This window comes from Rissa tridactyla, chromosome 2, assembly GCF_028500815.1.
Source record: "Rissa tridactyla isolate bRisTri1 chromosome 2, bRisTri1.patW.cur.20221130, whole genome shotgun sequence".
NCBI lineage: Eukaryota > Metazoa > Chordata > Aves > Charadriiformes > Laridae > Rissa > Rissa tridactyla.
Genome location: NC_071467.1, coordinates 71,432,082 through 71,455,003, shown reverse-complemented (window position 1 = coordinate 71,455,003; position 22,922 = coordinate 71,432,082). Strand labels below are relative to the sequence as shown.

Here is a 22,922-nt window from a genome sequence, read left to right as displayed (position 1 = left end):
CAAGTACTGCCTAGAAGCAGGAGTGATCAAGACCCACTGTCCTAAGAACTGCATAAACATAAGCGAGGACTCAATTCTTCGGAGTGGAGGAGTATATACGCAAGTAATCCTTTTCAGTTTGTTAACGTCTACAAGGTAAGTGGTACAAAGTGACACTTTAAGAGGACAGTGCAATATATAGCACATCTCCCTGTCCCTCTCCTCTGCAAAAGCTTTGTCCCCACTTTCTGGCAATGATAACCTCACAGTGAAGCACCACCTAAGCTTTTGCAAACTCAGTCTCACTTCAGACACAATACCCATTGCCCTTCACGTGCTGTTTGAGGTCATCCTTTCCTAATTTAGTCTGCAATAGTCATCCACCACCAAACAGCCTGGGGCCTTTGATCCCAATGTGCCTACGAGCTTGAGCAAAGTGCAACACTTTCTTTTAATTTCCACACTAATTTTACACACAGCCAATTTATTTGCTTTTCTGCTAACTCTGTCCTTTCCTCTTCCTGGAACTGATTTACTCACCTGATGCTCTTATTCAGAGCATGCAAGATTTTGTTTAGCTAGAATAAACAGAACAGTCTCTTCTTTCCTTAGGTCCAGACTTTTGCAGAGCATCCTAGTTGCGCTTTCTATGTCTGCCTGACTTAGAACTTCCCTCTTTTGTCTGTGAGTAGCCAGGACCCACATGTGACATTTGCTGGAGGGTGGCTTCGATGCCAAGACTAACACTGTTGATACTTCCTTGACATTGGCTGAAGATTCCTGCCTGGTGTATAATAGCGCTCACCTTTTTTAAGAACGATAACACATGAGCAGCTCAGCCTGCAAAATACCAGCGTTCTCCTCCTCTATTATTTGCAACTGAAAATTGAGCTTAAAAAAAACATTACCTCATCTTATGAAAGCTATTAGTTTACATTACTGATTTCCCTCACTGCAATTACTCCTTGTTCAAGATAACCTATTGCTACCGCATATTCCTGTATCTCTTTTATTGATAATAATGCCTCAAACCTTACATTTTTGATCTACTGAAAAAGATTCATTAGCAACGTGTTAATGAAATCTGACAGTCAAGAACTTTTATTAATGTCCTTGCACTGTTTAACATCTCCTTTTCAGTTCTACTGCCACTTCTTGACCCAGCTCCCTGCCCATCCCATAACTCTTCTAGATTCCATACACTCCAGCGCAGTATTTTCCTATATAAAGGTCACACAAAATATTTATCCAAGCCCACAGAGTTTTGACCCACTGCATTTCCTCTGCCTCAAAAATGATTTAAAACAAACGTGTACATGAGGTTAGTCATTCCAGTTCTAACTTTGGAAAAATCTCTCCTCCACTAATTCTTTCCTTCAGCATTTATTATGAAGTCAGGCCCCACGAAGGGCTAAGACTAACAAGCCTGCTATAGGTCAGATCACTTTCTCACTGTCCTCAAAGGCGTCATCAAATTTCATACCGTCTTACTATTTCCCAGTCAGAGTATACTGATCTGCCTCAATACAAAACTAAATATTTGTTGCCAATCTGAAACTTCATACAGCAGTTCTTTCAACATGCAGGGACTCAGATTAGCAAACTGTTTTGTATTATCAAACAATATTCAGCAGGAAAACTTAGTGACAAAGATCCAACAATTCTGCATCCTTGCATTTTACTACGAGCGGTTTTAAATTATAAAACTTGCACCCACAATCAAAGAGAACCTTTCAGACTTGTATCTCTGCCCATTATTTTAAACATACCAATAGTAATTGTTGGTATTAATTGTAACAATCAGTTTCCTTCTCACATATTGGAAGAAGCAGCTTAACTGAGATGGTAGGAAAGGAAAAACTTTCTTTATGATTTTAATATCAAGTTGTGCAACTTTTTTCATTATTACTGCCTAATCATTTTATTTCTAGAAAGAGACCCGATTACTAAAAGCCAACCAGTCTAAAAGCAAAAATCACAGGCACTAAGACATAAGCATCAACTCAGAAAGACAGTGCAATACAGAAGCGATCTGAGACTAAGTTTTATCCCTTCACAAAAGTCAATTTACTGGAAGTTGAGAGGCGTACTTCCCAAGTGGTCATTCCTGGTAAATAAGTCAAAGTAGACCAATAATGGAAAAGTTCTGCATGTTTATAGCAAAAGTAACAAATAAATTGGCATTATTGCACAATATACACCTATTAAACACACCCAAACACAGTATGTGAGCACATTCTGTATATATTAGAATGACCACTAACATTTTCCCCATGTGGAAAGCTTATGCATTATAGCCTTAGAACAGAGGTAACATCAGAGACAGAACTGAACTAACCTTATCACAAAATTCAAACACTTGAAATTTATTGTGAAGGTTCAAAAAAACCCTGGATATAATTAAAGTCAAGTGCAACACTTGGTACAAAGTGCAGTCAAGTCTTTGTCTCAAATGCGTTTTTGAAAGAACATTTCCAACTCCTAGCTTATGTGCTCCTCCAGTTGTTTGCCTAGAATTCAGACACGTTCCATCTAAATACTGAAACACTTAATGGGGGAAAGACAAGAAAGGCGATTTCAGCATTGCATAGTTAACATACGTTTCTGTTTGGACTGTAAGCAATGTAGTGGAATGTGTCTGTCTGTACTCCCATGTGAACTTCCTTGATAATGATAATGTAAGAACAGCACATACTGCAAGTTATACTGATTAACTCTTTGTGATACCATCAATACAAAATTCAGATTCACCAAAACTGTAGTATAAACCCCTTTAAATAAAAAGGGTGAGCAAAAAAAGCCTACCACTTCACTACCCTGCCAAAGTCAAAAATCTAGGAGAAAAATGGCAATGATCTCTTGAAATTAGGTCAGTATTTACACTTGGTCAGGCTACTGGTATTCTTTGGGATAAGTGCTTAATAAGAACAAATTTGCAGAAATCAAATTATGCAGCTATCTTCAGGTTTCTCAATAGATAGAAAGTACCTCAGGTTATTTCCATAAGCAAAATCCACTTTCCTTCTTCCTTTGCCCAGTTTTAGGATATTTGGTTTTCATTCCCATTGCTACAGATGCAACCACTGGGAAAAAAATGTACCATCATGCAGAACGATAGAGACCCATAGATATAACTTTTTAAGTTTCATAAGCCCATGCAGTTTGCTAAGTTTCATGAAAATCAGCTGTGTGGGCTCTATAAAGATCCTGTTGCTACAGAATGAAAGTCACATCCCTATGCTCCCTGTTCTCTAAAATATTTGGAGATACCATGAATGTTCTACCATCATTTTAAAGATGTCACTTAGTACTAGTTCAAAATTTAAAAATACATAAGTTGTTCTTTTCAGTGTGTCAACAGGTTGTAAATTTAGACTATTTAATCTATCATCTTTGTATTAAATTTAAATCCACCTCAAATTTATTAGTCTTGAGCATCTGTGCACTGCCAACAAAATATCAGAAATGACAATTTAGGAATATCTATTTGCTTAAACTCAAAGCAAATTTCTTCTTACCCTTATGTTTCTTTTCTTTGGTGTTATTTTTTCTATATAATCCCTCTATGCCTTTGAAAGAAAGAAATCCTCTTGCAGTGAGAATTCTGTGTTCAGATAGTGCTACACGATAAAGCAATACTCAGCATTTTTCAGTCAGTTGTCATTAGAATGGAAAGAGTCTTCAATTCCACTTATGCTATTAAATGGATGAAGGCCAAGCTTTGAGTAATCTGTTTTTCCCCATTCACTTTCCACTATTTGTGTTAGCCAAGTATAATCCTGTCTATGAACGTAAAGCATACTTATGTATACATGAATATTGGCCTGATATTAGTTCAAAGTGTAACATATAACTAAACGTAGAGCTCTCATAAGTCACGAGGTATCACTAGCCCAGAAAAATACAACCTTGAAAAATTCCCAACCATAATTTTCCACTGATACACGGAAGTTCTTTTCAAAAGAAAACACTACACCCTATGTTTTAAGAGAGGTGATCCTGTTCAGTTCCAATTCTCCAAACTCAGACAGGAGAGAAAAATTCAACCATTATCAGCAATAACAGTAAAAACTGAGAAAGTAAAAAACTAGAAAACATATTACAACATTCACAAGACATTGTATGTCTTTTTATCAATGTATCTATGTCTAGTCATTTCAGAAAGCACCTTCATTTTAATAACATATTACTATATTATTAAATACATTGCTGTTGAATTGTCTTATGGATAATCATGCCATGCGATATGCATATTTTATTTCTTAAAAATATGGAATTATCAATTGACCTGGCATCCAGAAATTAATAAAGTATGGAGCAAAATTTAGTGTGTTGATATGAGAAACAGTATCTCTAAATAAACACAGAAAAACTTCACTAGTGGGGAAAATCCATTCAGTGCAAAACTTATTTTGCTGCAATACGTGCCTAGCTGATTCCCAGACTGACCACAGACCCGAGTTACTCTGCTCACAGACATAAAACTGAACGATGTTGGCAATTAAAATAAAAACACACACAGAGTCAGGCACAAACTTCACAAAGCTGATTTTTTCTGTTAACGTAAGCAAAACTTGGATACAAATTTTCCACAGCTGGTTTCAAACCCTTTTGAGAACTGGACCTTGCGACACAACCAGAGCACAGCAAAGCCTGTTCTCAGGCAGACATCAAGGTCAGATAATCAGGAAGCGTCATCCTGGCAGATAAATGCAGGCTCCCTCAGTACCGGTATGAAAGCTCAGTACTCAAAGAACATAAGTCTTCTGGTAAACCTCTTCCTTGCATTAGCCCATAACATAGTGGGGTAGCCACCATCGCCGCTTCATTTCAATAAAGCCACAATGGGTCCTGCATTACCCCTATGGCAGTTCAGCATTACAGCTGCAGTAAAGGAGACCCTTCCGATTCCTGGATGAAGGAGGTAACCAGCAGGGATACCCTGGGGGTACGCTGAAGGCAGGGAGAAAAATCAGCTGGGTCCGGAGTTTCAAAATGGTTCCCATTTATCATATTGCATTCACCGCTTAAAGGATGAAATAAGAAGCAAAGCTCACCTTTACAGTGCCAGACTTCAGGTCAAGCGCTAAATCTAAAGCTGTGTAAACACTTGTTTACAAGGAAGAATATACTACTATGCATGGAATTAAAAAAAAGTTTTAAATTCTTAATTTTTCAAAGTGCTTATGCGGGGGGGGCAGGGGAACGGCAATTATGCTAGCTCATTGACAGACAGCAATCCTATACGGCATGCTGGAGACGAACAACGGAAATTGTATACTAATGTGTTGCTCTTTCTCTTATAGACCTACTCTCTTTGTACTCCACTCTCCAATGTTAGCTATTTCATATATATAAACACACACATATATGTATATAAATATACATACGTATATAGTATATAAAAGATATACTAAAATGAGACTAATTCTATATATAGATTAGAACAAAAAGCATCTGTTCACTTATCAAATAATTTCTATTTCAATAAATATCCAACAGACAAAGTTCAAAAATAAAATCAGTCTGCAAAGAGAACTGTAACAATACTTTGGAAAATACAATTTTCAGGTGAAGTTTTGAATCTCCTGTAAGAAAGCACTACATAATCTGCAATATCCAACAACACAGCTTCCTCAGCAAAATGCTTCTTCTCAAACAGGGTAAATTGGATAAAACAAGTATCATATACACATTTCACGTGATTATACTTAAACTCATCCACAGTTTTTCTGCATGGTCAGATAATTCTACTGAAAACTGATTGAGAAGTGAAGGCATTTCCTGTGTTTTCATTTCAAAATTAACTAATGCTTTTAACCAGTAGCAAAGGTTATAAAACAAAATATTTACACAATAAAATACAGTAGAAATGTAGAGTACAAACTTCCCTTAATCCCCTTTCCCTCCCTGCTCCCAGATAAAGAGACTACATTGAAGTACAAATGACTGAACAGAACTGTCCTACTAAGCCATGATGTCTTCACTATTTACATCTTTGCACTTCAGAAAATATGTACTGACACTGACACTACAGGAATTTACAAGGCCTCGTCTTTTTAGCACTACCAGTCCTTTGACCAGAGAAAAGGAGGAGCACATCCAAATTTGGGAGTCCCCTTCAAATACGAATTACTTATTCATAGCTGATAACAATCACCAGATCTGTTTCTTCACATCTCTCATATCATACGGAAGAACCTTTTTACAGATCCAATCTGTGGATCTACAGATCCAATCCGTGATTTTATGACATTTCAGTTGGTTGACTTAAAATAGCACTTTGTAAATCCATTTCATAACCAGTAATTCTGCAATTTGTAATGGCAAAGCTACATCTTCAACACCTTCTGGAAATCCCATGCCTCAGGGTCCCACATTTGATCTTCAGCTTTCAAACAAATTTCTATGTGTTAAAAAAAAAAGTAGTTTTCCAAACTTACGTTGACTTTGAAGCTTTGTACTGAGCCATCCAAAAAGTGGACGTTACAGATAATCTCTGATCGTGTTTTCTCTTTTGGTAGTTCTGACGCTCGTATGTTATTTATCCTCCCACCTAAGGCTCGTAAACGGGAGTTCATAACTATTGCTGAATAACCTATAAAACAAAAATTATGTTTAATAGCAGTTCTTATAATTCACTGTTTCATCTATGCTTTTACAGAGGAACCCACAACATCACAAAGACCTCATTACACCCCAAATACCTATAGTAACAAATGATTCTTATAGAAAAGAATAAGCTGTAAAATTAGCGCGTTGTAAACCAGAACATAAATGCATACAGGGGCTTCCATGTTCTAAATATGAACATCCTAAAGAGAATCACAGGTAACCCCTGCAAAGTATACTTAGGTTAGGCATGGGCCATTGCCTTAGTTTAAAATCAGTAAAAAACACAAATACCCACTATAAAGCATGAAGACAACGTCAAGAAAAGTTTTTATCATCCGTAAGTAGTAAATCCCTCACCGCCTTGTAGATTTCTTACATATTTCTATATTTACCATAGAAGTTTCACTACAATAAAACAATTATGCTTACTCTCAACCAAAAAATAGTCCTGAATTCATGCAGATCACGTTCTGCCAAATAGCATTTTGTTTCAGAAATATATATACAAACACCATATGTAAGGCAACCAGAATTAACATTAAAAGCATGTCAGTATTTTGCAGCCTAGCATACATAAATTCATGAAGCCAGAAATTTATATCCAAGAAGAATATCCCACCAAAAAAAAAAAAGCAAAGCTGTTTTGTTGTTTTGTTTCTTTTTTTTCTTTTTTGGAAAAAAATCTTCATGAACACCAAAACTCTGAAAACCAGTTTTCACAAATGAAAAAAAAACAAAAACAAAAACACCACACAACACAACAACCCCGCCACCACCAAACAGAAAAAAGCTATTCATTGAAATAAGAGATGAATTAAATACAGTCAAGCCTGTAAACATTTCAAGCCTCTCTTCACTGGATCGGTTTACCAATTAACATCACAGCATATAAAGCCAGTTGGCAAGCGGAGCCGAGGATAGTTTTCCAGGTTAATTACCATACCAATTACCAAATCATACCTCACTTATTAGAGGCTAACTACAAAGGGACTTGCATAATATGAGTGTTTCCTAGACTGCTGGCCAAGCTAGACAGGACCAATGTCAGGACTATTTTGCAATCTTCTCTTATTTGATTATCTGCCTTAAAACAAAGGCTGGCTTTTCTTTTAAGCAACTAAAGAAACTGAACGATTTAGAATAAAGTGACTTAAAATTCTATATTTTAAAAGCAAATGTGAAATGCATAAAGAGCTATGAGATGCAAAATTGTATAAAGCACTAAAGACAACAAAACAGTGCAGTGGTCCATCCTCACATAAGGATGTGTAATCTATACTTAGAAGCAGCTAAAACAATTCCCTTCTCACAGAAAACTCAGAAGTCAGCCACACAAAAAGCATTCGACAAATACACTCTCATACTTCTTTTTGGTCAGCCAATTGATAGTTTGCTATTGTGTATTTTCTAAAAATCAGAACTGCAAATTGCCAAGACTCATTTATTTAGCCAGCACATCGCATTTTTTCCTAGAAGATAAGCAGTATTTTCCTATTCCTTCCCAAAGGTGTGGGGTTTGTTTGTTTGCTTTGGGTTTTGGGGGGGGGGGGGGGTTTGATGGTTTTTTGTTGTTCTTGTTTGTTTGGGTTTTTTTGTTGTTGTTGTTTTGGTTTTTTTAAGGACAGAAAAAAGGAAGAGGTGATCTTTAGGTGAATTCTGAACAGTATTTCCATATAAACTACTATACACTCCTATTGCTTTAAAATTGTTGTTGATATACAGTCTGCAGTTAATCATAGTATGTTTTTGTTTGGTTGGTTTTTAATCCAGAAAATGGGCTTTCTTATTCAGGAATGGTCGTTGCTAAATATAACATGCAGTTATCTAATTATCAAGGACATACAAAAAGGTGAAGACAGATTACAACTGTATACAAAGCCTTCAATCTCACATTCTCTAACTTTCTAGCAGCTACATTTTAAACCATTTTTTCAGCTCTGTGTCCATCTTCTACCAAAAAGCCAGGTGATTACATGAATTATACTGCATGGACTTTTCTCCCCTTTCCACCCTCAGAGGTCAAAAAAAGAACTTTTCACTTGCTTCTATCTTACACCTCTACCATTCCCTTTTTCTAAATACGTTCTACTTCTCTTCTACTTTAGCTGGGCTTCAGCAGAGAGCAACAATGAAAGGAGTCTCCAGGGCTCAGCTCCTGATCTGCCTGGAGAAAGCAAGGGAATTGTCCTCAGCCCCTGTACTCCTATTGCAGCATGTGCTGCAGGTCGAGCCACGCTTGGAGACCTTGCAGAAATTTTGATATTTAATCCTAATCACTCTACAGCAGAGCATTATTTATTCAAGTGTTACAATATAGCTAGATCTTGCTACTCACTTGCTCAAACTTCAAATATGGAAGCCAATAAAACAGCATCAATAACATTTATACATACATATATATGCTTGCTATCCAGAAAAAACAACAACAAAAAAACCACCCGAAAAACCAAAAACCCAAACTCTTTTATAACAGCAAAAAAATAAACCTGAACAAACAAACTGATGATTTTTATTTAACTGTCTGTGCATAGCAGCACAAGTAATTACAGCTGCTTTTCATACCAAGGTCCCACTCTATAGAAAGCCTAGCATATCATCTGGATAACCTAGCCCACACTTGAGGTAGATACGGTAGGCTAGGTTTAATTTTCAGGTTATGGTCCCCTATGTTCTTCATAACTTAAACCCCTAACATGTCTTCTCCACTTACGTATAAATTTATAGATGAAATTCAACAACTATTGCACCCAATAAACCATACTGTAGTCTCCAAACACAAGCCCAGGTCTCCGTTGAATGCTTTCAGATAGACACAAGAGATGACAGGAATTTCACCCTAAAGCTGTCTGTAACAAGGATGAAATTCCATTTTGAAGTTTTTCACAAAATAACGAGAACCGTGAATGCTATGAAAGAGACTGTACAATATGCATTGTTATTGCTGAGCTTCCGCAGTCCTCCAGCAAGTCAGACTTGCTCTTTTCTGTGCCATGAACTTGTCTCCCAGCATCCATAGAAACTATCCAAGAACTAACAGTAACATGTACTTCTCTACTACTGTTCATTATAAAATCAGAGAGGTGCTTAGTTTTAGATTAAAGTTGTTTTTTATGCTATTTCTTCACAGTATCTTCAGGTTATATGCTGGGCACCCCAACTGAAATAGTAACTCAGAAATTCATCCCAAGAAATTCAAAACTGCTAGTGTGACCAATTTTCATCAAGTTCACAAATAAAAACTTGGAATTCCTTGGTTTTTTTTACAGTTTTATGTGAAATCAAACCAGTAGCACAGTCGGAGTTCACGGTTTGTGTTTACAGCGTGCAAGGAGCCCCAGCTTAGGCTGTCCTTGACAGAGCTAGCTGACCATGGAAACTGTGCCAAGGCCGGGATAGACAGATGAGTGTTTGGAGACCACAACCATTAGTCGACTGGAGCTCAAATGGATGAATCAAGCCCCAGGACACCTCCACCAGCTGGGAGTCCCAAGCAGAGAAAGCCAGACTCTCTATGTCCCACCTACATGGCCTTACACTTTCCTCCACAGACAGTAAACTCCTAAAGGAAGGAGCCATTTTACAGATGTCACACCACAGGCACCAGCCTAAGTCAGTTTGTGTGTCCTAGCTTAACATGCTGTACACTCAGTAAGTCTGTAAGGAAACAGCTTGGAGAATCCCTAGTCTAAAGGGCAAGGGAAGGAGAACAGAGGAAAGGCGAGCAGCTGAGTTATTAGCAGCTGCTCTACTACTTTTCCTCCATACGTGAGCTGTGTCTAAAGCTCTATTTTAAATAAACTCAGATTACTGAAATGGCCTATCAAGCCCAGTGCAATTATAAAGGGGCACATAGAAGGACATGAAGTAACCTGCAACGGCAACTGGTTTGGGGGTAGGAGGAGGGTCACTGCGATCTCCAGCAAGACCAGATGCCAGCTCTAAACACCAGGGATCAGCCTCCAGCCCTGAGCAACCAAGACCAGCCATTCCACGCAAACACCAGCTCCCGCTTTGCAGCCGCGGGCAGGAGGCTAATTCAGAAAACAAACCAACACAAAAAGTGTAAGACAAATTTGAACATTATCAACAAGTGAACAGTTTAATAATTATTCCCCTTTCCCTAAAATAAGCACCTCAAATCCAGATAGTTGAGAGTTCTTTTTTGATTAAAAAACAAACAAAGCCACCCCCAGAACACAGTTATTTTTACCCTAAGGTATAAAACAAACATGTGGAATTCTATGCTATAATCAAACCATGCAACAGGCTTACAGGAGCAACAAATACAGCTACAGAAAGAAGTTAATGTTTTCCAAGTACTTTAAACACATTGCTGGGCAAGTTTGGTTATGCATGCCTTCTCCAACAATAACACCGCAGTCAAGCAGAACAAAAAATAACACTGTAAGAGTTCTCAGAGTTTCTTTACGGCCATGACTGAAAATGTATAGTTCCATGTTGGGCTCTTGAAAATCATAAATATTGCAGAATCTCTGGGTATGTCATTTATGAATAGATAGTTTTTCTAACCCACTCATTGTCTGAGCGATCATCCTGACAATGAATGAAAAAACAGTAGTATTAAAGACACGGGCAAGTCTTGTATATCCTTTCAGTAACAGTTACATTTTATGGTTACCTATTGCTTCATATAAATGACATGAAATAAAGTAAATGCGAAAACAAAGAGGTATCACAAATTAAAGGTGTCATTGTATCAATGTATGGCCCTAAGACAGCCAACACAAATGCTCTTCAGCATGCATCAGCTTTCCCTATCTGTTGGTTAAAATATATCATTAGAAAAAAATCCAATCCTAGCGAACCTGAAATTTTTCTAGTAATCTATATTCTGATTATCCTTCCCACGTATGTAAACATTATTTACACACCCCAAAGCCATAACTACCATCAGTGCATCTTAATTAGGGTTAAATTATCCAGCCAGATTTTTCCAAATAGAAGAGTGACATTTAAGTTGACACCTATGAAAACAAGCTTCTGTTTTTACCTTCTGCAGAGGAAAAGCTTAATCTTTTTTACGTTCTGAATGAGAAACTAGATGTCTCCCCATTAATATAAAAACCAAACTCTAATATTTTGCAGGAGAATCCCATGAGGTATTTAACCACAATACAATATTTGTGAGTTTCCATACAAATTACAGAGCCTTACTAAAGCAACAAGTGAAAAATAAACATCATTTTGAGCAATGTGTGCAGGTTATCACTTGCTCCTTATCTATAGTTATTTCCCACAAACTTTTCCTCACATATTGATCACAAATTATATAGCAAGTAAGTTTGGAAGTCAGAAGTATCACACTGTGATGAATCTTTGCATCACTTGAAAAAAATTAATTATAAACATAGAACAAGCAAGAAAGCCTTAAATGATCAAACATTACAGCTTATGTTGTAAAGATACCTCCAAATTGAGATACAAAGAATAAGAGACTTCTTGCACCATCTTCTTACTTAGAGATAGAATAAAAGTTAATATCCACGTTGAAAGTTTGTGTGTGTGTGTAGACACACACAATCTCTAAAGCAGTAGCTGCAAGTTTTTCAATCATCACTCTTAAGACAAAGAGCAATATCATTGTAATAGGAGCTTTTCACCCCAAAATTAAAAAAAATTAAAGATTCAGCTTTCTTATCTTTGCTTCCAGTTCAATTGCATTAACGAGGTTTCAGTCATTCTAGTTATCATCTTAAGTTTTCCTCAAAAACAATCTTACAGGCAGAGATTCTTCACAGAAAATGAGTCCAATTAAAAAGAAAATAAATTTAAAAAGTAAGAAATTTTAAAATTAAAAAAAATAGTAAGCACAGGCGTTTTAAAGTTATACCTTAAATAGGTATGAAAATACCTATATTAACATATATTCTTCTACATACCACCAGCCCAATATTTAGCAAAACTAGTATAGAAGAGTAAAGAAAATAAATTCTTCCGTAGCAAAGTGTAGCAATACCTCTTCTTCATCTGCCAGCACTTTATGCTGGAGTTCGTCCATAAATAAGCCTTCAGGTAGACCGTATATATGAAGATATCTCTATTTGCTTATTTAGAACATGCTTGAAAGCATTTTAGTTTCAATGAAGGTAGTTACAAGGAAAAAAGACTCAATTTAAAAACAAAAAAACAAACCACAAGTAATTTTGAATACTCTTTCCTTTACTAACCTCCACAAAATTGGAACCTAACTTTTTATTTTACTTTTAAAAGCCAATAAGTAAGTAGACAAACTGGATTGTTCTATGTCTAGAAATCCAGTACCTACCCACTGCTCAGTAGTCATTGCCTCTAAGAAGAAAATCCAACGTATGCAGTTGAATAAATTAAAAAAATCCCCACACTACTACAAAAGGTTAGGTGCTTAATTAGTGGATAAGACCGAGTTATTAAGTGCTTTGCAAGCCTTCCCTGCACTTCATTTAGCCTTCCATTATAACATATCTCTGGTAAATTCGTATTGCAAAGTGTTTTCAAGAGAGATACAGCTATTTTGAACTCTGGATTCAGCAAGACTTCACATGAATGTCAAAGATGGACTGAAGGAGTTGGGGAGGAGAAAAAATAAGCCCGAGTTTTAGTTCCAGCACTACACTATACCTTGATTGACATGTCCCTAAGATCCCACTAAGCCAATAACATACTGAAGGTAATGCAAATACCTAGTACAGATAAAGCTGCAAATACCTAGTACAGATAAACTGTGCAGCAGAGTGAGCAACCCACTCGTAATTCTGCAGCTGCATTGGGGACAACACTTCTATTGGGGACCATCCAGTCTCTTGATGGATGGCAGAGAGGGACTCGATGACAGACTCTGTGCCCTCAAAATACTGTATATGTGTAACAGAAAAGGCTTTACTCTCTTCAGAACGTTAATAATACATTAATATTGGTTAAGTTATAGAAAGCAGACTTCACTTACAGTGGCAGAGTAACAATTCCAATTAATTATCCTTAAAAAAAGGAATATTCATGTCAAATGTTTATTCTGTATACATATTATGTATATTCATTGGGAGACAAGTTTTAGAGACAGAGACTCTACTTCAACTTTTCTGAAATCCTTCTTCCTCTTCACCCTCCCCTTTTGAAAAGTTTACATTACCTGCATCCTACAGCTTTTTGCCTGCAAAGTCTTAAAATGTGCACAGTTTCAGGCATACCAACAGTTCTTGCTGTTAAGACTGAAGAGGACACAGACTGGCTGGCAATAAAGCAGGACAGACTGCTATTATAGCTTAATAGAGATTACTTGACCAAAATAATCATATTCTTTACATAGTGACAGTCTTTGCATGTAGGGGAAAAAAAAAAGAATTATCCCAGCCTCTCAGCAACAGCAAGACTGGTTATCTGAAAACTTAATCTTGAAATGAGATAACCTAAAGGTAATTGAATTCTAGAAGAGCTTACTGGTAGAAAAACAATACTGACCATCGATTTCAGTACTCAGGTTCTTAACATCCTTCAATCCAACTTCTGAGGAAAATACTTTGGTCACATTTGCAGAGGATCAAACCAGATTGTATGAATGACCCTTCAGACTTCAAGGGTGTGAATCTGGTCATTCCAACTTCACTGATGCTACTTTAAGTACATAGAATTAAACCATGCAGCTAAGCCACGGTAGGATCCAATGTGTCATTTTACACTGCGTGAAGCATTACTGTTAGACCTCAGATACTGGATTAGCACTGGAACAGAGATACTATCTACTGCATGCAGAATGAGTCAGAGAAGAAAAACAAATGGGAGGAAAAAGCAACCGAATTAATAGCAGAGACCTGCTCACTACACTGCTCAAGTACTATAAAATACAGATGAGAGCAAGACACATTCGTAACACTTTAGTATTTTCAGTAGTTTTTATTGCTCATGTAAGAGATCTTTATGATGATTATTTTTTAAAAAAACATTTTAGAAATAACACCTTAAGACAGTGTGTTCAGGTCAATAACAGCTCATTGCTCCATTTCCTGCACCATGCCAATAGAAGAATTCAGGAACTCTACGGCTTCCTCTATTGCCTGCCTCAGCTTTAAACAGCATCACAGCACACAAAAAAAACATCTCACCAAAAAATGCAAGAGCTGTCACTAATTTACTTCCCCAATAACGCCTTTCTGGGGCTACAAACAACATTGCATGAACTCAAATTAGAAACTGCAGATTGAAAGTCAAAGTTAACCTTCCTCGACTTGATAGTGTCTTATGTTAACAACACTGAAGAGTGGCAAGAACATGAAAAGCTGAGTCAAAGTGGAAGTTGAGCATTGCAGTGCCCAACTACCAACATCTCCCATAAATAGTTCAGGACAGACTAAAGTATATGAAGGCAATTTTTAATTTCTTTTTTATTTTTAAAAACTAACTGCCATGTTGTAAAATCAAATAATCAAATATGAAGGTCTGTCCACACCTACAGTATTTGGGTAACCAAATAATGCCATTAGTATATACATAGTAAGTAATTTATGCCTTAAAATTTTCAAAACCAAATAAGTAAGCATCCACCACTGTATTTTACAAAGACAAGCTACTAAAATATTCTGAAACCTCAGGTATCAAGTTAATTACTGTAACAAAATTTAAATACAAAAAGACTTCATATTCCATTAGCAGGCAATAAACTGTATTTCATGAAACTATTGTATGACAGGTGAGAATCATCATATCAATTTTACTGAAAGTAAAGTTGTGATAATTAAGCAGAATTTTAATCATCCGCATTACAGATTCAGGAAGGGATGTAGAAAAACAAACAACCAAAAGAGCTCTCTAAGGATTAAAATAGATATATCCAAAACATACTTTTAAAGGGGAATTTCTGCTGTTTTACTATATCCATAGTATGATACTAGTCAAGCAGTCTAGAAAATACCTGTTCTACTGATTTAAAAACACAGAAAAAACCCTGAAGTAAAACAGGGATTACTCAAATGACTTGCATGTCAATACTAATCTCTACCTCCTCTAGTGTAAAATAAATACATAGAAAAAATTTCACTTTTGAGAAGTCACAGTGGCAAAATTTTGCTGAGAATGTCAGAGAAGCATCAAGTCCCCATAACATGGTCCCTACATGAGGCGTGCTATTTTCTGATGGAGGACAACAGTTCAAAGTTACCATCTACAAGTTAAAAGACTACTGATCTACGTGAGACAACGTTTCATTTGCTAATGCGGCATGATGGCCTGCACACAAACAAAAAAAATCACTGCTTGCAGGTAATAATACCTCCCACAGGTGTGTTAAAAACCCCCAGCTTTCCAAAACAGGCCTTTCCTCTTATATCATCTGCATGTCCAAAGTAACTTTTTTCCTATATATTAACCAGCCCAATGAAAGACCTCTTTCTACAATTTTTGCCTCCAATGTGCTAACATTACATTTTTCATGTCAAAGCTACAGTTACCAAACATTTCAAATGGGTCTGATGTTACTGTACCTCATGTTTCATCGCCTTTTAGAGTAAAAAAAAAAAAGTTTAAGCCATTTTTTTAAAGAGCGGCAAAGAAGCAGTCTGTAGAGAGAACAGCAGAGTAGCAGATTGAACACAAGGCTGTGAATCTAAATGTTTGTATTCTATTTCTGATGTCATTAAGGGCATTTTGTGAACAGGTCACACTTCTCTCCAAACTGAACATGGATCGTGACTAAAGTAATTGCCAATTAATACTTTTTAAAAACTTGAAAGAGCAGGCAGCATGTTGTAGGTAACTAGATTGTGAATAAACAACTTAAGAGTTTGTTGTTTCCATGCTATCAGCTTCCATAGCAGACTGGAAAGAGTTTCTCCCAAGAACTGAACAGAGCTTAAATGTGCTATGTCAGATGCTGCTGCAGCAGTGACTGCCATCTATTGCAATGGGGGGGGGAGAAGGAGAACAAACACCTTAATCACAGCCACAGAAAGCTAACTCCACTTTTCAAGAAAATGGAAATTCCACATGAATTCCAGTGATACATTCTTATAAGACCCGAGAAAAAGCCTGAATTTACAGATGACTGAATTTTTTTTTTTTTCCAGTGGGCACAGTTGAGTGGTGGATCAAGATTGTGAAGTCTACCTGCTACTTGAAAATGCGATGAAAAGCAAATAGAAAATAAAGAGCAAGAGGAGCTAATTCAAAACATCCAACACAGCAGTATGCAAAGCCTGCACTGGTGAAGTTCCCACATTACAATAATTTTGTGTTATCAATAAAATTGTGAAAAGTTTGAGAGTGCTGGAATCCCCAGCTGCCTGAGATTTGATTGAAGTATTCAGATACAAAATAAAGCAATTAGTAGTGATGTCTTCACAAGTTTACACACATGCAACATCAGAAGGACTCCCGATGTCAAAACTAAAACTGCATATATGCACATCATTACTGTTAAGTATTTCTAATATTGTCCACACATTAGCTAAAACAGTTTTTATTGCTTTCACAAACATCAGAAGCAGGCAAGCAACTGCCACCAAGACCAATGACAGAAGTTTTCTGTTGCAAATGGTACTTGTTTGACAAACTTAAACAGGTTAAGTAACTTTTGATTACATGCTAGATTTTGATTAGAACTCTTGATTTCATACTAGACAAACCCAAATTAAAGTTCTGCACTGTTACCCAGTGTTTTCCATTGATGGTCATTACTCAAGCTGCTTCTCAACACAACATAGAACTGTGTGCCATTCAAACTTGGGAAGAAAAAGTTTCACCACTGGCAGCAAAAAAAAAAAAAAAAAAAAAACCACACACCAACAAAAAAACCCAAACCCCTATTTTTTGCAAGAAAACATTCCTGTTGGAGAAACATCCTGATTTCAGAAGAAAGCCTATCTTGTAAATTGCGTTAATGAACAAAAAACACTCTTTAGAATTACTATGAATTATCTTTCTGCAGCCAGACTTTTGTTGCAGACATTAAAGCTTCAAACTTCCTGGAACTGTTTTCTGTACATTCATGCTTCATGTATTTTATAATCCATGTTCTGCCATGAGCTTTTAAAATACATTCCCTCAAGCATGACAGAGAACTTCCTCTGAGATAAAGCTTACAGCCCCAAAAGTTCCCCAAAGAGATCTGAAACAAAGCACTGAAAATTGTGCAGTTAACCACAGAATACTATTGAAAAAGATAAGATGGTAGAATAATTCTTCCTTTAAAAAAAAAAAAAAGGAAGGACACAACAGCAATCTGAAAATTAAAAGTTGTTGTTATGGGGGCACTTAAAACTGATAACCTAACTTCGAGCTGTAAGGACAGAAAAAAAAATATTCCTATTAGACACTCTGGCTGTATTCAATTTATCCTCCAGGACTGTTCAAGACAACATCTAAAGTCTCACAAAACTAGTTTGAAGGAATTACACAAAGTTCTACCTCTCGACCTACAGGAAAGAGCTTGAAAATGTGTAGCAAGAGTTACATAACTCAGAGCCAGAACACAAACAACACGATGAAATTAAAACACCTCTGGATACTTTGATCATAATTGTTACATATTCAGATTAGCAAAATTGAAAGTGTTCACATATGAAGTTTATTTGCCATGTGAAAGGACTGGGGGAGAAGAACTTCTCCAGAAAGTTTATAAACATGACATTTTCTAAGTCTTCAAGAAGAAAAAGCAAACAGGCACTGTGAAAAGCCAGCCTACCAACATCTGCACTTTGTAAACAACTGTCATGGAAGAACAGTTTTCTGCTATTCCTTCCTCTCTATCTTCATTTCACCTTCCTCCCTTTTTATGACTAGCTGACTAATTTATATTTTAAGCTTAGCAAAGCACACCTTTTTTTTTTTCTTTTGGGATTGTTGCACAGACTTCAAAACATCTAGGATCACATCAATTTATTATCTTCTACGTAACAAGATCAAAATGTTTGCCAGGACCTGCAGCGGCACTAACTGCACGCAGCTTTTGCACAAGTCCTATTCCTGCACGAAGAAAATAGGCAAACAAAACGGAGTAACTGCCACTCAAAACAGCTAGCTATTTTTCCAATCCCTGCACATGCTAGGGTGTCCTTATTTTAAAAGGAGGAAAGCACACAGTGAAGAAAAAAATAGAGTAAACATACGACAGGACACGTCCTAACTTGCAAACAATCTGTGCTTTCTGTTTTTCCATCAGCTTTTAAACAGTATATGCTTTAGACCAGCAAAATCTAAACATTTACATCTTTACATCCCTGTTAGGCAATTTTTTCACCACCCTACAAGATTAACACGCACCTAATGACCACAGCATACCGTAGCACAAGGAAACCACTCTGAAAAGCATTCATCGAAAATAGATGCTCCTCTGCCTTCCCTCCACCATACATGCAGCAGTGGCTATCTCTTGGTCAGTCCCTTCCCTTCAACAAATTAATTCATTTAAGGCCCCAAATAGTCAAAAAGCAGCCACTTGGTCGGTATACAATGCAGATTCCATGCCAAGCTTAGCCACAGGCTGCCTGGACAGCCAGGTCCTGGGCAGCACGGAACACCTTCCTGGACCAGGGCAGGCAAGAGTACCCTTCTGCCATCACAGGGTGGGCCAAAATACTGGGCCAACTTTCAGACAAACACCTGCTCAACCTTCTGCCATGAAGCTACCAAACTGATACACTTAACTTGTCTAGTTGTGTGAGCATTTACTTCATGGTGCTGTCAAAGAGGTATATCTGCCTATTCCAGTGGCAGTCAGGGCTCTGAACAACCTGCTCTAGTCAAAGGTGTCCCTGCTCATTGCGGGGGGGTGGGACTACATGACCATTAAAGTCCCTTCCAACCCAAACTATTCTATGTTTCTAAATGATGTGAACAGGCACAGGTGCTGTTCTCACAGCTAGTGTCCAACCCCAAATCAAGGGGAACATACTGGGCAGCTGAAACCTGGGACCAGCGAAGGGGATACCCATCAGGACGCTGGGGAAAATAGCCTGCATTCACTGCAAGCAGGAGCATTGCAAGCCACGACTGGTGTTTGGGGGAGTAAAATGGAGTGGGGTAGAGTGTGATTTTGGAAACATGACTTGGTGAAGAGTCGCTTGCTCTCAAGTGGAGTACTCCTATGGGCTTGGGGTTTAGCTTTGCTTTAGGTTTTTTGGTATTTTACTGGTTTTGTTGTTTTTTCTTCAACTCTCCTACTGACATATAGTACCTTCACAAATAACTCAAGCTCACTTAGGTGGTTTTTGTATCTAACAAATGAGCATTTATAACAAAGCTTCTTATTGCTATCTGAAGTAATGCAAGTCTCATGAACCTTGTATTTACAAGTTTGTTAAAGCTCCCAGGCACAGCCAGGCTCACATAATTTACAGAATTAAACAACCTCTTTGTTTGAGAACGCATCTCTATTATCCACTATATATCAATTGCTGCTGTTTTTCAGAGTTTTAAACTTGGCGGCTAGTTTGGTTTTTAAGTTTCAAATCCCTTAATACATGAGACAATGCCAGGCATTTTTAAATACACACACACCCCCAAATTTTGCCAAGTAGATCTGACATTCCCCAATCCTTCCTATTTCAGCTTTTGTATTCCTGGCTGGCAGGTAGAATATTTATCTACTTCCCTCAAAGCAATCTTAGCATGCTGTGGCAACCGATTACAGAGGAATGCAGGCACTGGGCCAACGTTGCTGGTTTATACTGAAACAGGAGCAAAAAAAGGGAGAGCATTGCTTAGAGTGCTGAGATCCGGTATCTCTCTCCTGGTTTCCCCACGTTAGGCGCTTTCGCGTGGCAGTGATAACAAGTAATGACTCCCAATAGGCAAATTCCTCAAAACTTAATGGGGAAGGACTGGGAGAGGCAGAGAGGGAGTTGGCTGCAGCACCTTATCAGGTTGGAGCTATGATCACAGTACAGCTGGACTGAGAAATAGGACAGAAGTCCAGAATGTTTTCTTTCTTTAGCATTTCTTTCACAACCCTGCAATACATCAGAAACATATTTTAAAGGAAAGACATCAAAACAAGGACTACTTGAAAACACCATACTGTGTTTCTGGTTTTGCTTAAGACTAGTCAATTGACCAAAAGCAAGTGATATGGCAAATCAATGGCAAAACAGCCCATTTCCCTGGAAAGAACTGATTGTCATGAGAGCTTTAAAGGAGAAATTAATTTGAAATCAATTCTTCAAACAATGTTGTCAAGCTAATTTTACCTCAGTAACTGAATAAAGTAGATTAACAACTTGATTTTAAAAGCTATTAGCTAAGCCTTTATATAGATTTCTAATATTTAAGCTTGTGCTGTGATCAGTAACAAAGGTAATGACCCCTATTCTAGATTGCCTACCCTAAATTACACCTCTATAAAAAAAATACTCAGCTCCGTTTATTTAATCTTAATTGCTTTCCTAGTGCAAAATGTACCTTGTCATAACCAGGTAAGTGGTCTGCTTGCCCACAAGAGCTTTCTGAATGTGACATCAATATTTACACATGCTGAATGCACTTAACCCCCACCTGATCTTTGGAATCAAAGTACAAATTCTGGCCTATGCCATATACACTTTCATACTATTAATAAAACCTATTTCAGATTTCAGCTAAGCAAGTTTGTCCCTTGCAAAAATGGGGTGGGGATTCAACTTCTGCATGTAATGGGAATTAACTGCCAAATCTAGCCAAAACTTCACCAAAATTAATAAGCAAGGTATCAAACATTTGAACAGAGTAAATTCATGCAGTAGTGTACAGTCCCCCTTTACGAAGCAATACAACAAGAATATGAAACCTTTCAAAGTCAGGACAATTTACAAGATTAGACAAAATTAAGTGGCAAAGGAGTTTTGTTGGGGACTGAATGCAGTGACAGACTGGCTGCCTGCCCCGAGCCAGCAAACACAACGTGGCCAGATAGGCCCAGCAGTGTGCTTGAAAGTGAAGTTTAAGAGAACTTTATAGCCAAGCTCTGGCTGGGAAGCGGTTCAAAATATTGAGCAAAAGTCATAAAGGAAACACCTCCTCGTTTGATTCTTATTGCAGTCATAAAGAAAAGGCTCCACTTTCCATAAATTTCAAAAGCATTATATCAGATAACGTTCAAATGAAAAAAATAAATCAGAACTGATAGGGCTAATGGAATCAATGATTATTGCAAGCTCGGAAGAGTACACGGGGTTTCAAGTAGAATAAGCAGAAGACCAGACATGAAAACAAGTACTGGATGAATAAAACCAGAATGGGATGGGTTGGAACAAAGCACTGAGTGGAGGAAGAAGAAATTAGATAAAACAGTGGAGGACAGTTATCTGGCATCTTTAAAACAATGAATAAAGTTTGCTCCTAAGGAACTAGATCAGAGACAGGCCAAAAAAAAAAAGGATTTAGGATAGGTGACATTCTCATTTGTCCAAATTTCTACCACCACCATTAAAAAAAAAAAGTTTAGACCATCAATTACCATGAAATATGAGATGGGGGTTCGGGTGGGGTTTTGTGGTGAGGTTTTTGTTTGGTTGTTTTTTTAAATGCCCTTTGAAGTTTCAGCATCTTTTGTCGGTTTTCAGCATCTTTTGTCGGTTTCCCTTCATAAATATTTGATAGTATGATCTCATGCTGGGCCTGAAATGTTTCCTTGACAGCGCTGCTTTTGAGTCAAAACTCAAACAATGTTATCTGCACAGTTGGGTAAGGAGTTGGATGCATCTCATTCAACAATTTGGCATTCCCTTACTGCTGAATTTGTCATCTTTTTCTCCAACATTACTCAAATATGTAGTGTACAGACAGCTAACTAGTAGTGACCACATATGCATATTACTTTCTGTGCCAAACAGGCACTACTACACTTAAATACAGATCTTAACTTCTTGTTTTCCATAACAGATAAAGGTTTGACCTGCTGAAGTATAAAATATTTTGCCAGCATTCACTTTTAAATGCTTCCAGACCAACTCCTCGGCTCCACCCCTATTGCCATCCCCAGAAAGAGAAAGAAATTAAAACTTCAGAAGAACAAACATGACAACTCTATTCAGGAGCATTTTTACAACTATCGTCATAGACCGCACTAATTACTTTCTTCCACCCCAAGCTTCCAACCATATTTCAGCATACAACAGTGTAGCAAACTATCTTCTTCCTACTTCCAAGAACTTTATGCTCAATGACCAATATTAAACTATTACAGAAAAAAAAAATGTAGATATTGCCAGAGTTTTACAAAATTAAAGTAGTACACTCTAGTGTACTAAGCTTGTAAGGAAGAAATGTGTAGATACATGTGGACTACGTGCATTCTTACTTGAATAGGATGAATCAGCAGAATCATACTGTAATTTGCTACATAAGAAAAAACAAGGTTAATATAACAG

At 37.2% G+C, this 22,922-nt stretch overlaps 1 protein-coding gene across 6 annotated transcripts in view; it reads right to left on the bottom strand.

The window, feature by feature from the left end:
* Nucleotides 1–22,922, bottom strand: part of PTPN3 (protein tyrosine phosphatase non-receptor type 3) — a 202,833-nt gene that overhangs the window by 96,581 nt on the left and 83,330 nt on the right. For all 6 annotated transcript variants that reach the window (XM_054192934.1, XM_054192932.1, XM_054192933.1 and 3 more), the window contains exon 2: nucleotides 6,423–6,577. In XM_054192934.1, the coding sequence (XP_054048909.1) occupies nucleotides 6,423–6,577 (155 nt within the window). The remainder of the gene's footprint in view (nucleotides 1–6,422; nucleotides 6,578–22,922) is intronic.